The 17,500-nt window shown below is 54.1% G+C and overlaps 2 protein-coding genes across 2 annotated transcripts in view; one reads left to right on the forward strand and one right to left on the reverse strand.

Annotated features, from left to right (window-relative positions):
* ccdc102a (coiled-coil domain containing 102A) overlaps window positions 1-6,869 on the reverse strand; it is a 48,674-nt gene extending 41,805 nt beyond the window's left edge. The window contains 1 exon segment of the mRNA XM_069149911.1: window positions 6,721-6,869. The gene's annotated coding sequence lies outside the window, so the exon portion shown is untranslated.
* Window positions 6,870-10,540: 3,671 nt separating this feature from the next.
* Window positions 10,541-17,500, forward strand: part of txlng (taxilin gamma) — a 14,807-nt gene continuing 7,847 nt past the window's right edge. Inside the window, exons 1-4 of the mRNA XM_069149912.1 lie at window positions 10,541-10,746; window positions 14,823-14,944; window positions 15,321-15,468; window positions 17,473-17,500. The exon at window positions 17,473-17,500 is cut by the window's right edge and continues 64 nt beyond it. Of these exons, the coding sequence (XP_069006013.1) occupies window positions 14,852-14,944; window positions 15,321-15,468; window positions 17,473-17,500 (269 nt within the window). The 5' untranslated portion in view covers window positions 10,541-10,746; window positions 14,823-14,851. The remainder of the gene's footprint in view (window positions 10,747-14,822; window positions 14,945-15,320; window positions 15,469-17,472) is intronic.

Here is a 17,500-nt window from a genome sequence, read left to right on the forward strand (position 1 = left end):
GTGTCCGGTGCGTGTTCGGTGTGTGTTGGGTGCGTGTCCGGTGCGTCTCCGGTGCGTGTCCGGTGCGTCTTCGGTGCTTGTTGGGTGAGTGTTGGGTGCGTCTCCGGTTCGTGTCCGGTGTGTCTCTGGTGCTTGTTCGGTGCGTGTTGGGTGCGTCTCCGGTGTGTGTCCGGTGCGTCTTCGGTGCTTGTTCGGTGCGTGTTGGGTGCGTCTCCGGTGCTTGTTCGGTGCATGTCGGGTGCGTGTCTGGTGCGTGTCCGGTGCGCCTACAGTGCATGTCAGGTGAGTGTCAGGTGCGTGTCCGGTGCGTGTCAGGTGCGTGTCCGGTGCTTGTTCGGTGCGTGTTGGGTGCGTGTCCGGTGCGTCTTCGGTGCGTGTTGGGTGCGTGTCAGGTGCGTGTCCGGTGCTTGTTCGGTGCGTGTTGGGTGCGTGTCCGGTGCGTCTTCGGTGCGTGTTGGGTGCATCTCCGGTGCATGTTCGGTGCGTGTTGGGTGCGTGTCTGGTGCGTGTCCGGTGCGTGTTCTGTGTGTGTTGGGTGCGTGTTGGGTGCATGTCCGGTGCGTCTCCGGTGCGTGTCCGGTGCGTCTTCGGTGCTTGTTGGGTGAGTGTTGGGTGCGTGTCCGGTGCGTGTTGGGTGCGTGTCCGGTGCATCTCCGGTGCTTGTTCGGTGCGTGTTGGGTGCGTGTCCGGTGCGTGTTGGGTGCGTGTCCGGTGCGTCTCCGGTGCGTGTTGGGTGCGTGTCCGGTGCGTCTCCGGTGCGTGTTGGGTGCGTGTCCGGTGCGTGTTCGGTGTGTGTTGGGTGCATGTTGGGTGTGTGTCCGGTGCGTGTCCGGTGCTTGTTGGGTGCGTGTCCGGTGCGTGTTCGGTGTGTGTTGGGTGCATGTTGGGTTCGTGTTCGGTGTGTGTTGGGTGCATGTTGGGTGCGTCTCCGGTGTGTGTCCGGTGCGTCTTCGGTGCTTGATCGGTGCGTGTCCGGTGCGTCTTCGGTGCTTGTTGGGTGCGTGTTCGGTGCGTCTCCGGTGCTTGTTCGGTGCGTGTTGGGTGCGTCTCCGGTGTGTGTCCGGTGCGTCTTGGGTGCGTCTCCGGTGTGTGTCTGGTGCGTCTTCGGTGCTTGATCGGTGCGTGTCCGGTGCGTCTTCGGTGCTTGATCGGTGCGTGTCCGGTGCGCCTACAGTGAGTGTCAGGTGAGTGTCAGGTGCGTGTCCGGTGCGTGTCCGGTGCGTGTTGGGTGAGTGTCAGGTGCGTGTCCGGTGAGTGTCAGGTGCGTGTTGGGTGCATGTCCGGTGCGCCTACAGTGCGTGTCAGGTGAGTGTCAGGTGCATGTCTGGTGCGTGTCCGGTGCGTGTCCGGTGCGTCTTCGGTGCGTGTCGGGTGCGTGTCCGGTGCGTGTTCAGTGCGTGTTGGGTGCGTGTCCGGTGCGTTTCCGGTGCTTCTTCGGTGCGTGTTGGGTGCGTGTCGGGTGCGTCTTCGGTGCGTGTTGGGTGCGTGTACGGTGCGTGTCGGGTGCGTCTTCGGTGCGTGTCGGGTGCGTCTTCGGTGCGTGTTGGGTGCGTCTCAGGTGCGTCTTCGGTGCGTGTTGGGTGCGTCTCCGGTGCGTGTTGGGTGCGTGTCCGGTGCGTGTTCGGTGTGTGTTGGGTGCATGTTGGGTGTGTGTCCGGTGCGTGTCCGGTGCTTGTTGGGTGCGTGTCCGGTGCGTGTCCGGTGCGTGTTCGGTGTGTGTTGGGTGCATGTTGGGTTCGTGTTCGGTGTGTGTTGGGTGCATGTTGGGTGCGTCTCCGGTGTGTGTCCGGTGCGTCTTTGGTGCTTGATCGCTGCGTGTCCGGTGCGTCTTCGGTGCTTGTTGGGTGCGTGTTGGGTGCGTGTTCGGTGCGTCTCCGGTGCTTGTTCGGTGCGTGTTGGGTGCGTCTCCGGTGTGTGTCCGGTGCGTCTTGGGTGCGTCTCCGGTGTGTGTCCGGTGCGTCTTCGGTGCTTGATCGGTGCGTGTCCGGTGCGTCTTCGGTGCTTGTTGGGTGCGTGTTGGGTGCGTGTTCGGTGCGTCTCCGGTGCTTGTTCGGTGCGTGTTGGGTGCGTCTCTGGTGTGTGTCCGGTGCGTCTTCGGTGCTTGATCGGTGCGTGTCCGGTGCGTCTTCGGTGCTTGATCGGTGCGTGTCCGGTGCGTCTTCGGTGCTTGATCGGTGCGTGTCCGGTGCGCCTACAGTGCGTGTCAGGTGAGTGTCAGGTGCGTGTCCGGTGCGTGTCCGGTGCGTGTCCGGTGCGTGTCAGGTGCGTGTCCGGTGAGTGTCAGGTGCGTGTTGGGTGCATGTCCGGTGCGCCTACAGTGCGTGTCAGATGAGTGTCAGGTGCATGTCTGGTGCGTGTCCGGTGCGTCTTCGGTGCGTGTCGGGTGCGTGTCCGGTGCGTGTTCAGTGCGTGTTGGGTGCGTGTCCGGTGCGTTTCCGGTGCTTCTTCGGTGCGTGTTGGGTGCGTGTACGGTGCGTGTCGGGTGCGTCTTCGGTGCGTGTCGGGTGCGTGTCCGGTGCGTGTTCAGTGCGTGTTGGGTGCGTGTCCGGTGCGTTTCCGGTGCTTCTTCGGTGCGTGTTGGGTGCGTGTCGGGTGCGTCTTCGGTGCGTGTTGGGTGCGTGTACGGTGCGTGTCCGGTGCGTCTTCGGTGCTTGTTCGGTGCGTCTTCGGTGCGTCTTCGGTGCGTGTCAGGTGCGTGTCCGGTGCGTCTTCGGTGCTTGTTGGGTGCGTCTCCGGTGCTTGTTCGGTGCGTGTTGGGTGCATGTTGGGTTCGTGTTCGGTGCGTCTTCGGTGCTTGTTGGGTGCATCTCCGGTGCTTGTTCGGTGCGTGTTGGGTGCGTGTCCGGTGCGTGTTGGGTGCGTGTCCGGTGCGTCTCCGGTGCGTGTTGGGTGCGTGTCCGGTGCGTGTTCGGTGTGTGTTGGGTGCATGTTGGGTGTGTGTCCGGTGCGTGTCCGGTGCTTGTTGGGTGCGTGTCCGGTGCGTGTTCGGTGTGTGTTGGGTGCGTCTCCGGTGTGTGTCCGGTGCGTCTTCGGTGCTTGATCGGTGCGTGTCCGGTGCGTCTTCGGTGCTTGTTGGGTGCTTGTTGGGTGCGTGTTCGGTGCGTCTCCGGTGCTTGTTCGGTGCGTGTTGGGTGCGTCTCCGGTGTGTGTCCGGTGCGTCTTGGGTGCGTCTCCGGTGTGTGTCTGGTGCGTCTTCGGTGCTTGATCGGTGCGTGTCCGGTGCGTCTTCGGTGCTTGTTGGGTGCGTGTTGGGTGCGTGTTCGGTGCGTCTCCGGTGCTTGTTCGGTGCGTGTTGGGTGCGTCTCCGGTGTGTGTCCGGTGCGTCTTGGGTGCGTCTCCGGTGTGTGTCCGGTGCGTCTTCGGTGCTTGATCGGTGCGTGTCCGGTGCGTCTTCGGTGCTTGATCGGTGCGTGTCCGGTGCGCCTACAGTGCGTGTCAGGTGAGTGTCAGGTGAGTGTCAGGTGCGTGTCCGGTGCGTGTCCGGTGCGTGTTGGGTGAGTGTCAGGTGCGTGTCCGGTGAGTGTCAGGTGCGTGTTGGGTGCATGTCCGGTGCACCTACAATGCGTGTCAGGTGAGTGTCAGGTGCATGTCTGGTGCGTGTCCGGTGCGTCTTCGGTGCGTGTCGGGTGCGTGTCCGGTGCGTGTTCAGTGCGTGTTGGGTGCGTGTCCGGTGCGTTTCCGGTGCTTCTTCGGTGCGTGTTGGGTGCGTGTCGGGTGCGTCTTCGGTGCGTGTTGGGTGCGTGTACGGTGCGTGTCGGGTGCGTCTTCGGTGCGTGTTGGGTGCGTCTCAGGTGCGTCTTCGGTGCGTGTTGGGTGCGTGTTGGGTGCGTGTCCGGTGCGTGTTAGGAGCGTGTCGGGTGCGTCTTCGGTGCGTGTTCAGTGCGTCTTCGGTGCGTGTTCAGTGCGTTTCCGGTGCGTCTTCGGTGTGTGTTGGGTGCGTCTCCGGTGCGTGTTGGGTGCGTGTCCGGTGCGTGTTCGGTGTGTGTTGGGTGCATGTTGGGTGTGTGTCCGGTGCGTGTCCGGTGCTTGTTGGGTGCGTGTCCGGTGCGTGTCCGGTGCGTGTTCGGTGTGTGTTGGGTGCGTGTTGGGTTCGTGTTCGGTGTGTGTTGGGTGCATGTTGGGTGCGTCTCCGGTGTGTGTCCGGTGCGTCTTCGGTGCTTGATCGGTGCGTGTCCGGTGCGTCTTCGGTGCGTGTTGGGTGCGTGTTCGGTGCGTCTCCGGTGCTTGTTCGGTGCGTGTTGGGTGCGTCTCCGGTGTGTGTCCGGTGCGTCTTGGGTGCGTCTCCGGTGTGTGTCCGGTGCGTCTTCGGTGCTTGATCGGTGCGTGTCCGGTGCGTCTTCGGTGCTTGTTGGGTGCGTGTTGGGTGCGTGTTCGGTGCGTCTCCGGTGCTTGTTCGGTGCGTGTTGGGTGCGTCTCCGGTGTGTGTCCGGTGCGTCTTGGGTGCGTCTCCGGTGTGTGTCCGGTGCGTCTTCGGTGCTTGATCGGTGCGTGTCCGGTGCGTCTTCGGTGCTTGATCGGTGCGTGTCCGGTGCGCCTACAGTGCGTGTCAGGTGAGTGTCAGGTGCGTGTCCGGTGCGTGTCCGGTGCGTGTCCGGTGCGTGTCCGGTGCGTGTCGGGTGAGTGTCAGGTGCGTGTCCGGTGAGTGTCAGGTGCGTGTTGGGTGCATGTCCGGTGCGCCTACAGTGCGTGTCAGGTGAGTGTCAGGTGCATGTCTGGTGCGTGTCCGGTGCGTGTCCGGTGCGTCTTCGGTGCGTGTCGGGTGCGTGTCCGGTGCGTGTTCAATGCGTGTTGGGTGCGTGTCCGGTGCGTTTCCGGTGCTTCTTCGGTGCGTGTTGGGTGCGTGTACGGTGCGTGTCGGGTGCGTCTTCGGTGCGTGTCGGGTGCGTGTCCGGTGCGTGTTCAGTGCGTGTTGGGTGCGTGTCCGGTGCGTTTCCGGTGCTTCTTCGGTGCGTGTTGGGTGCGTGTCGGGTGCGTCTTCGGTGCGTGTTGGGTGCGTGTACGGTGCGTGTCGGGTGCGTCTTCGGTGCGTGTCGGGTGCGTCTTCGGTGCGTGTTGGGTGCGTCTCAGGTGCGTCTTCGGTGCGTGTTGGGTGCGTGTTCGGTGCGTGTTGGGTGCGTGTTGGGTGCGTGTCGGGTGCGTGTCCGGTGCGTGTTCAGTGCGTGTTGGGTGCGTGTCCGGTGCGTTTCCGGTGCTTCTTCGGTGCGTGTTGGGTGCGTGTCGGGTGCGTCTTCGGTGCGTGTTGGGTGCGTGTACGGTGCGTGTCGGGTGCGTCTTCGGTGCGTGTCGGGTGCGTCTTCGGTGCGTGTTGGGTGCGTCTCAGGTGCGTCTTCGGTGCGTGTTGGGTGCGTGTTCGGTGCGTGTTGGGTGCGTGTTGGGTGCGTGTCCGGTGCGTGTTAGGAGCGTGTCGGGTGCGTCTTCGGTGCGTGTTCAGTGCGTCTTCGGTGCGTGTTCAGTGCGTTTCCGGTGCTTCTTCGGTGTGTGTTGGGTGCGTGTCGGGTGCGTCTTCGGTGCGTGTCGGGTGCGTCTTCGGTGCGTGTTGGGTGCGTCTTCGGTGCGTGTTGGGTGCGTGTCGGGTGCGTGTTAGGAGCGTGTTCGGTGAGACCACCCATAATATTTCACCACATCAGTCACAAACACAGAACTGCTCCGAGCCGGAGAACAAACAGCTGCATCCTCTGTTAACAGCTCGTTGTTCACCAGATCCTCAGTAGTGGATCATCCCCAGAGGACGGAGCGTCTCAGAGGACGGAGCGGGTGACACGTGGAAACGTCCACTCTGAAAGTCGTGGAAGTAATGAAGCTAATAAAACGTGTTTAGCTGCTCGTTTGACCCAGGATCCGCCATGTTTATACTGTTTCCGTGTTGAAGCTCTATACACTGCGTTTTTGTGTTTTACTGTTTATTTTAAAGTGAAATGCATTCTTGTTGTACTTAAACCTCGCTATTTATGGCTCATAAATGTATGTTGTTTTTAGAAATAATGTTAGGTTATGTTCAAAATGCAGAATTCTATCAAATGCAGCAACACAAGTGTCCCCATGGGGACAATAAAGAATATCGTATCGTAGATTCACTTTGAAAAGCAGAGAAAATCTGTGAAATATTCAGACATGTTAAAAATAACAAACAGCAGTGAGCACTGAGCTCTTGGATCTGCAGGAAGGAACTTCCCTCTAACCTCCATGTGCCTCCACAACCCACCGGACAGCTGATCCAGGACCAGCCGAGCCCACACCATCACCACACAGGTTAACAAGTGTGGATCCGTCCTCTTGTTCCGGTCTGATGACCTCTGACCTGCTGATTACAGCTGTTCCAGGTAGGAGAGTGTATCCAGAATTGGGTCAGGGGTCAGGGGTCAGGCTGCGGTTCGGACGGTGTCCCCCGGTCAGGGGTCAGCTGCTCTCCGGGACTCAGACCTCCTCCGGAGCCGGTAGTCAGAAGTTATCAAAGAAAAGAGACCTGCTGGGAAACTTAACGGAGGCTCCGGCAGTCTGAGGAGCTTTTCCACCGAGCAACAATGACTGAGACACCGGAACACGGTAAGACACCGGAGTGTCTGTCCCTTCGGGTCTCACATGTCCATTACTGCGAGGAGTCGACTGTACGTGGAAAGAAAAGAAGAACAGCCCGGTTGATGTCATCTGACACCAGTGTGTCTCCGAGCGGTGGTCTCAGTCAAACTACCAGCACCGTAACAAGAGCAGCGGGGAACGTACCGTGAACGACCGCCGGTGAATCCAGCCGTTACCTCCTCCTGGACGATGGTTGTTGTTTTTTGTTGTTTTTTATCCCGGTGAAGCGGCCGTTATTCCCCCGTTTTTCCAGCCAAACCTCCGCCCGGCTCTCCCTCTCCGTGTGCCGTTTTTTCCCCCTCTGCCCTGGATGGAAAACGACGTCCTCTCAGAGGAGAGAGTGGGCGGGTCTTAAGCGTTCGGACAGCCCGTGCGGCCAACCAGCTGCCGATATGACAACATTCTACTGATTTCAGCCAATCGGATTCGGTTTCCAGCGCACAACCGTTCGCTTATTGGTCGGCTGAGCAAAGACCTTCCAGTTGGAATTCCGAGAGCGCCGGGTGAGGACCTAGGAGAGGACCTGGGTGAGGAGAGGACCTGGGTGAGGACCTGGGTGAGGACCTAGGAGAGGACCTGGGAGAGGACCTGGGAGAGGACCTGGGTGAGGAGAGGACCTGGGTGAGGACCTGGGTGAGGACCTGGGTGAGGACCTGGGTGAGGACCTGGGAGAGGACCTGGGTGAGGAGAGGACCTGGGTGAGGACCTGGGTGAGGACCTAGGAGAGGACCTGGGAGAGGACCTGGGAGAGGACCTGGGTGAGGAGAGGACCTGGGTGAGGACCTGGGTGAGGACCTGGGTGAGGACCTGGGTGAGGACCTGGGAGAGGACCTGGGTGAGGACCTGGGTGAGGACCTGGGTGAGGAGAGGACCTGGGTGAGGACCTGGGTGAGGACCTAGGAGAGGACCTGGGAGAGGACCTAGGAGAGGACCTGGGAGAGGAGAGGACCTGGGTGAGGACCTGGGAGAGGACCTGGGAGAGGACCTGGGAGAGGAGAGGACCTGGGTGAGGACCTGGGTGAGGACCTGGGTGAGGAGAGGACCTGGGTGAGGACCTGGGTGAGGACCTAGGAGAGGACCTGGGAGAGGACCTAGGAGAGGACCTGGGAGAGGAGAGGACCTGGGTGAGGACCTGGGAGAGGACCTGGGAGAGGACCTAGGAGAGGACCTGGGAGAGGACCTGGGAGAGGACCTGGGTGAGGAGAGGACCTGGGTGAGGACCTGGGTGAGGACCTGGGTGAGGACCTGGGAGAGGACCTGGGAGAGGACCTGGGTGAGGAGAGGACCTGGGTGAGGACCTGGGTGAGGAGAGGACCTGGGTGAGGACCTGGGTGAGGACCTAGGAGAGGACCTGGGAGAGGACCTGGGAGAGGACCTGGGTGAGGAGAGGACCTGGGTGAGGAGAGGACCTGGGTGAGGACCTGGGTGAGGAGAGGACCTGGGTGAGGACCTGGGTGAGGACCTAGGAGAGGACCTGGGAGAGGACCTGGGAGAGGACCTGGGAGAGGAGAGGACCTGGGTGAGGACCTGGGTGAGGACCTGGGTGAGGAGAGGACCTGGGTGAGGACCTGGGTGAGGACCTAGGAGAGGACCTGGGAGAGGACCTAGGAGAGGACCTGGGAGAGGAGAGGACCTGGGTGAGGACCTGGGAGAGGACCTGGGAGAGGACCTGGGAAAGGAGAGGACCTGGGTGAGGACCTGGGAGAGGAGAGGACCTGGGTGAGGACCTGGGAGAGGACCTGGGAGAGGAGAGGACCTGGGTGAGGACCTAGGAGAGGACCTGGGAGAGGACCTGGGAGAGGAGAGGACCTGGGTGAGGAGAGGACCTGGGTGAGGACCTGGGTGAGGACCTGGGAGTGTGGTCGCTCAGATCTGTCCCCTCTCCTCACGGACACATTCAAACCTCCTGCATGAGACATTTGTCATTTTAAAGAAGAGTTAAAATTCGCTTTTAACAAAACTTAAAAACAGGAAACGTCTGACATCGTGTCAGAGAACAGATTCTCAGCCTGGTTAATAAAAGTATGTCCTAACATCCAACACCACGTGTTCAGATGTCTTTTTTTGTCAGAATGTTAAAACTCCAAATATATTCCCTCCATAATGACAGAAAACAGAGCAATTGCACACGCTGGGGTTATAATGTCTTGAGTTATTAATGAGAGATGAATTATGTATTATGAACAACTCCTGATGAACTCTGACAATTGACTAATTGCTTATTTGACACAACAGTCTTCACTGATTCAACATTACAGATGTCCCAATCACCTTGTTTGATTCCCCTGCTGCTGTAAATATTGACTGTCTGTTGTTACTGCATCTGAATAATATTTCATATTTTAACTGTATTTGTGTCCTGAAAAAAGCAACATGATGTACGTCATAAAAAGCATCTGAGAAAATGACTGCACGAGTCACATGTTGAACTATGACAAGATAACACATAACAATACGACACTGGCGCCCCCTGGTGGCAGGACAGAGACCACACAGCTACTTGTTGGAGATGGTCCAAACAGGAAGTTTCATGTTTTTGAACCTACTTTCATGACACAATTTTATAGGACTTTTAAATCTATTATCATCACTAATACGTGTTATTCTCTCTAATGTCCACACCAACACTGCTGTAATCATGTTTATAACTCTGGCTGTAAGTGATTGAGAACATAGGACATCTCTAAAAGAGGGAAAAGAGACAAAACCTCCAGAAAGAGTTCATATCAGACAACAATAACACTGTTACTGACAGCTATCTTGCAGGTTATTGAATTCTTGATTTATGTAATGAACCAAATAAAATAAATGTATTAAAACTCCTGAATTTTAAAGGTGTGTTGCCTCCCACGCTGGTTATATCAGTACAGTTAGGAAATGAAACTTGTGCTGGAGTTACACGCGTGTGGTATGCGTGTGCTCACCAGCCTCACCCTGACCCATCGCCTCTGTTATCTCATCTGATTTGTTTTTGCTGTGATTGATATGGGATGTAACAGCTGACGTGGAGCCGCTGGCTCCTCCTCCAGCCTCAGGTGTCTGTTTGTGAAGTGGATAGGTTGGAAAAAAACAGAGTTTAAAACTGGAAATAGTTTCTAATTCACTGATCTGCACCTTAAACCCCAATAATTGAATGTCTCCTTGGGATCAATGTGAAGCATCATCATCATCATCATCATCATCATCATCATCATTCCCTGCTTGGTTTAGTTTTGTAAAGAAGAGTTCCTGATTCTCTACTTTATGAGCTATATTTAAAATGTTGATTTCTGTTTGGTTCATTCATGGCATTGAAAAAAACAATAATAATCATGTGTAAAAACGTCCCAACACCTGGCTGTCTTCAGGGAGGCAACATGAATGGTGTCTGTCGACCAAGAAGATGTTTTCTACTGGTGAGCTGGGCTGTGAACAGGCTTCCTGCTCGTTGGTGGGACGGGTGTCCCTCGGCCGGTTTCTTCCTGCTCGTTGGTGGGACGGGTGTCCCTCGGCCGGTTTCTTCCTCCCTCCCTGACGTCCCGGAAAAACGAGCTCAGATTTTGCTTTTGGTTTTGACTTCAGATGCGTCAAGTTAGCCGGATTATTACCGGAAATATGAGAGTGCTGCGTAAACTTTCAAATTTAAAATGTTGATGGCAAAATGATGTGTGGTTGTGTATTTCTTGTTAAATCCATTTAATACTTAATTTAAGATCATACACACATCGCATGCCACAAATCACGGAAGAACACGTGCATATTTGATGGCGGGTCTTTCAACCCTGGAGACTCTGTCTTTGAAGACCAGTGTCTCCTGGACAACGGGGACGTGTGGGAAGTGGAACAACAACATGGCAGAAGACTGGACAACAAGCGGATTATACAAACGTACTTTTCACAATAAAACCGTTTCACCTGACCTTTGTCCTCGCGCCGTGGTTTTATTGTGAAAAGGTGTCGGCGGATGTTGTCGTCACCGCCAGCTCGGTGTCCCGCGCTGCTCCAGTGAGGACAGACAGGTCGACGAGCGACGCGTTCACCCGCTGTCACTGTCTCGTGCTGGTTCCACACCGCTTCTCCGTCCCACCTGAGCGGGGTCCGTCCCACCTGAGCGGGGTCCGTCCCACCTGAGCGGGGTCCGTCCCACCTGAGCGGGGTCCGTCCAGCCGTGACGACGTCTCGTGCTCCGAGGTAACGTCCCGGGTTAGCCGGCGAGGCTAGCTGGTAGCCGGGATCAGCCCTGCTAACAATAGCTAACTACCGTTAGCCGACGTCGGGGACGTGTTGTCCTCTCCGCGGGTTGAGTTCATCTGTCCGCTGCGGTCCGTGCTGTCCAGGGGGACACCCGGCGTGACCGGAAGGACACCCGGACATGTCGTCGGAGGCTGATCTACGGCCAGAGAGAATGATGAAATGCTCGCGGTGCCATTAGCTCCGAGGCTAACTCGAGCCCGATGGACGTCACACCAGCCTCCCCTCACGACGTCCTCGGTTTACCGGAGCCGCGTCGGCCACGGGGACGACAGCGCAAACACTGCGTGAACTCGGACTTGTCAAAACGCGAAATTGTGTGTTCTTTAATTCGGCTTACATGTTACATGTATATTATTGCGTATATCTGTGTTTCCTTTAACTTCTGAAGTTGGTTACCGTGAGCTCACGTCCCTGGTAGGACGGCTGTGGTTGACCGGAGAGCAGCACGGGGCGGCCCGGGGAGCTGGTGTCACCGGCCCGGGGAGCTGGTGTCACCGGCCCGGGGAGCTGGTGTTAAACGGCCCGGGGAGCTGGTGTCACCGGCCCGGGGAGCTGGTGTTAAACGGCCCGGGGAGCTGGTGTCACCGGCCCGGGGAGCTCGTGTTAAACGGCCCGGGGAGCTGGTGTCACCGGCCCGGGGAGCTCGTGTTAAACGGCCCGGGGAGCTGGTGTCACCGGCCCGGGGAGCTGGTGTCACCGGCCCGGTTAAACGGCTAACTGCTCGGTGCTCGTGTCTGTCAGATGCAGGAAACGGCTGCGACGCTGACATGAACATGTTTATTCCTGATTGACAGGCTGATGTGAGCAAAACACGACATTTAAAAGTCAACATTGTTCCCTGATTTGCTCGCTGATGTCATAAACGGTAACCAGCCGAGTCCTCGTTTGTAACTTCCGCAAGTTGTCTGCGTTGTGTCAGTTATCTGTGACGTTAAGCAGTTTAAAATGACGTCATCTCCAGACTGTCGCGATCCTTTAATATACACTTTGGCCTCCAAACTACCAGCTGGTCTCAGCGGAGAGATGGAAAGGAAAGGTTCGTGTTTGGAGGCCGGACAGGGAGTGTGGGTCGTCGGGTCGGGACACCTGAGCGTGGGGCTCCCCAAAACAGGAGTGTGTGTCATACATGTGTGTGTGCTTCTGTCTGGTTGGATGTGGTCTTATTGCGATGTGAAGACTGAGGTGATGAGCTTCGTCCTCTCTTCATGTAAAAGCTGAGCTCGCTTCAGATCAGTTGGTATTTTTGACCTGCTGGATCTGCAGCTGCTGTCAGCAAGCCTTTGTTTACATGTCTGAAATTATTCTGAAACACAGTTTGTAATGGGACTGTATGGGCAAAAAATACAGTTGGATCTGTGATGCAGATGAGACACACATTTGTAATAATACGATATCACGAGAAGATGATTGGATTTCAATTTGATGCCGTTGTGGATTTTGTGTTTTTCCTTTTTCCACAGTGAAAGTCTCGGACTCTGTATCAGTGTTTCAACACGTATAATCCTACATGTGTAAGATTACTCGGTGTACTCTCCAGGAATTTGAGTGTTCAAGATTCATAATGTTGACATACACAGGTCAGATCTTAGAGCTGCTGTCTCCGGACCAGATTGAACCAATATATCATTACTGACTGTGATCTTTCCAGCTAAACACTGGGTGCTGCAGATCTACCTGGGACAAATCTACCTGGGACAGACACATACTGTAGACCTACCTGGGACAGATCTACCTAGGACAGACACATACTGTAGATCTACCTGGGACAGACACATACTGTAGATCTACCTGGGACAAATCTACCTGGGACAGACACATACTGTAGATCTACCTGGGACAAATCTACCTAGGACAGACACATACTGTAGATCTACCTGGGACAGACACATACTGTAGATCTACCTGGGACAAATCTACCTGGGACAGACACATACTGTAGACCTACCTGGGACAGATCTACCTAGGACAGACACATACTGTAGATCTACCTGGAACAGATCTACCAAGGACAGACACATACTGTAGATCTACCTGGAACAGATCTACCAAGGACAGACACATACTGTAGATCTACCTGGAACAGATCTACCAAGGACAGACACATACTGTAGATCTACCTGGAACAGATCTACCTGGGACAGACACATACTGTAGATCTACCTGGAACAGATCTACCAAGGACAGACACATACTGTAGACCTACCTGGAACAGATCTACCTGGGACAGACACATACTGTAGATCTACCTGGAACAGATCTACCAAGGACAGACACATACTGTAGATCTACCTGGAACAGATCTACCAAGGACAGACACATACTGTAGATCTACCTGGAACAGATCTACCAAGGACAGACACATACTGTAGATCTACCTGGAACAGATCTACCAAGGACAGACACATACTGTAGACCTACCTGGGACAGATCTACCTGGGACAGACACATACTGTAGATCTACCTGGGACAAATCTACCTGGGACAGACACATACTGTAGATCTACCTGGAACAGATCTACCTGGGACAGACACATACTGTAGACCTACCTGGGACAGATCTACCTAGGACAGACACATACTGTAGATCTACCTGGAACAGATCTACCAAGGACAGACACATACTGTAGATCTACCTGGAACAGATCTACCAAGGACAGACACATACTGTAGATCTACCTGGAACAGATCTACCTAGGACAGACACATACTGTAGATCTACCTGGGACAAATCTACCTGGGACAGACACATACTGTAGACCTACCTGGAACAGATCTACCTGGGACAGACACATACTGTAGATCTACCTGGGACAAATCTACCTGGGACAGACACATACTGTAGACCTACCTGGGACAGATCTACCTAGGACAGACACATACTGTAGATCTACCTGGGACAGATCTACCTGGGACAGACACATACTGTAGATCTACCTGGGACAAATCTACCTGGGACAGACACATACTGTAGACCTACCTGGGACAGATCTACCTAGGACAGACACATACTGTAGATCTACCTGGGACAGATCTACCTGGGACAGACACATACTGTAGATCTACCTGGAACAGATCTACCAAGGACAGACACATACTGTAGATCTACCTGGGACAGATCTACCTGGGACAGACACATACTGTAGACCTACCTGGGACAGATCTACCTGGGACAGACACATACTGTAGCTCTACCTGGAACAGATCTACCAAGGACAGACACATACTGTAGATCTACCTGGGACAGATCTACCTGGGACAGACACATACTGTAGATCTACCTGGGACAAATCTACCTGGGACAGACACATACTGTAGATCTACCTGGAACAGATCTACCAAGGACAGACACATACTGTAGATCTACCTGGGACAAATCTACCTGGGACAGACACATACTGTAGATCTACCTGGAACAGATCTACCTGGGACAGACACATACTGTAGACCTACCTGGGACAGATCTACCTAGGACAGACACATACTGTAGATCTACCTGGAACAGATCTACCAAGGACAGACACATACTGTAGATCTACCTGGAACAGATCTACCAAGGACAGACACATATTGTAGATCTACCTGGGACAGATCTACCTGGGACAGACACATACTGTAGATCTACCTGGGACAGATCTACCTGGGACAGACACATACTGTAGATCTACCTGGGACAAATCTACCTGGGACAGACACATACTGTAGACCTACCTGGGACAGATCTACCTAGGACAGACACATACTGTAGATCTACCTGGGACAGATCTACCTAGGACAGACACATACTGTAGATCTACCTGGGACAGATCTACCTGGGACAGACACATACTGTAGATCTACCTGGGACAGATCTACCTGGGACAGACACATACTGTAGATCTACCTGGGACAGACACATGGTGTAGAGGTGGTTCAACATAGAGTTGATATGACTAACTGAACCCGACCAGGCATGATGTGATGCTGCCTTCACTGTTCACCAGTAAATACAAGACTTTGATCTGGTGTGTTTTTAGGTTAACTTTCCAGCTGGTGAGCAACACAAATGGAGACACCAGGAGTTTGTGAGCTGGATGTGGTGAGCAGGAGGATAGTGGGAGGCAGTGATTCTCCACCTGACCTGGACAGCCCGTCTCAGGTAAACACACCTTCTCTCTGTGAAGTGTTCATTTGGAAATGTAGTTCTAATAATGGCAGAGTTGGATGATGCAATATGAACAGTTGAAGCAAATATGGAGGAGTTGAAGTTGGAGAAAGAAAAAACAAAGCTGCAATGGTCATGGAGGTGGATTGAGGAGTTTAAAAATGAACCCCAAACGATCCTCTGAGGAGCAACACCAACATGGTCATGCTGGGATTTTAGTCAAAGGATTCTTATTTACAAAATATTGTTGAATGTTGTAAAACGACAGGCTGGCATGTAATTATGTAAAACTTAATCTTAAATCTTGTCAAGACAGAAGATTACAAGAGTGTGTGTGTGTGTGTGTGTGTGTGTGTGTGTGTGGTACCAGGAGGAGGTTCCAGAGTTCCCTCTGGGGCTGTGCTGCCCTGAGGAGGAGAGGGGGGAGACTCCCGGCCGAGAGGACAGTCCCAGCGATCTGGGGGAGGCCGAGCTGGATCCTGGAGGCGAGGCTAAGAGTGGAGAGGACAAGGCGTTCGGTAGGAGCACCTCATCTGACACATTTCACACCACTTCACACCACTTCACACATCTCACACCACTTCACACATCTCACACCACTTCACACATCTCACACTTCACACATCTCACACCACTTCACACATCTCACACTTCACACATCTCACACTTCACACATCTCACACCACTTCACACATCTCACACCACTTCATACCACTTCACACATCTCACACCACTTCACACATCTCACACCACTTCATACCACTTCACACATCTCACACCACTTCACACATCTCACACCACTTCATACCACTTCACACACTTCACACATCTCGCACCACTTCACACATCTCGCACACTTCACACATCTCACACCACTTCACACATCTCACACTTCACACATCTCACACCACTTCACACATCTCACACCACTTCACACACTTCACACCACTTCACACATCTCACACCACTTCACACAGCTCACACCACTTCACACAGCTCACACCACTTCTTACCACTTCACACCACTTCACACATCTCACACCACTTCACACACTTCACACCACTTCACACATCTCACACCACTTCTTACCACTTCACACCACTTCACACATCTCACACCACTTCACACATCTCACACCACTTCACACAGCTCACACCACTTCTTACCACTTCACACCACTTCACACATCTCACACCACTTCACACACTTCACACCACTTCACACATCTCACACCACTTCTTACCACTTCACACCACTTCACACATCTCACACCACTTCACACATCTCACACCACTTCACACATCTCACACCACTTCACACACTTCACACCACTTCACACATCTCACACCACTTCACACATCATCTCACACCACTTCACACATCATCTCACACCACTTCACACATCATCTCACACCACTTCACACATCATCTCACACCACTTCACACAGCTCACACCACTTCTTACCACTTCACACCACTTCACACATCTCACACCACTTCACACATCATCTCACACCACTTCACACATCTCACACCACTTCACACAGCTCACACCACTTCTTACCACTTCACACCACTTCACACATCTCACACCACTTCACACATCTCACACCACTTCACACATCTCACACCACTTCACACATCTCACACCACTTCACACACTTCACACCACTTCACACATCTCACACCACTTCACACATCATCTCACACCACTTCACACCACTTCACACATCTCACACCACTTCACACACTTCACACCACTTCACACATCTCACACCACTTCTTACCACTTCACACCACTTCACACATCTCACACCACTTCACACATCTCACACCACTTCACACAGCTCACACCACTTCTTACCACTTCACACCACTTCACACATCTCACACCACTTCACACATCTCACACCACTTCACACATCTCACACCACTTCACACATCTCACACCACTTCACACATCATCTCACACCACTTCACACATCATCTCACACCACTTCACACATCATCTCACACCACTTCACACATCATCTCACACCACTTCACACATCATCTCACACCACTTCACACATCTCACACACTGCCTGTTCCAGCGATGACCCTCGTCATCCCAGCGTGATGTTCCTCAGTCTTCATCAGAGAGGTTGAGGTCAGCTGACTGGAGGACAGTCCATGACGGACAGCTCTCCTCGGTCCTCTGGTCTTCAGAAGATAGAGTACATGTTAATCAAAGAGGATAAAATGATCACCACATACAGCTTAATAAAAAAAAGATTCTGCTATCAGACAGAATTTAAAGGATTAATCCAGATGACGGTTGAGACTTTTCCAAAACAGGCTTCCTGGGCAAAATGCTGTGTAAAGATAGAGATGAAACCTTTCATCATCGTATTGTTAATAAAGTAGTTGTGTGATTCTAATTAAAGTGGTAGAAAGGAATGACCTATAAGTACCTTTTCTCTGGAGGGAGCTCTGAATGCTGCAGGTGGTTCAGGGTGTGTGTGTGTGGTTTGTGTTGCAGGGAAGGAGGTTGTTCTTCTGATGCAGGC

The sequence above is a fragment of the Embiotoca jacksoni genome, unplaced genomic scaffold, assembly GCF_022577435.1.
Source record: "Embiotoca jacksoni isolate LCO1_2020_lvr unplaced genomic scaffold, fEmbJac1.0.p SCAF_153, whole genome shotgun sequence".
NCBI classification, from domain to species: Eukaryota; Metazoa; Chordata; class Actinopteri; family Embiotocidae; genus Embiotoca; species Embiotoca jacksoni.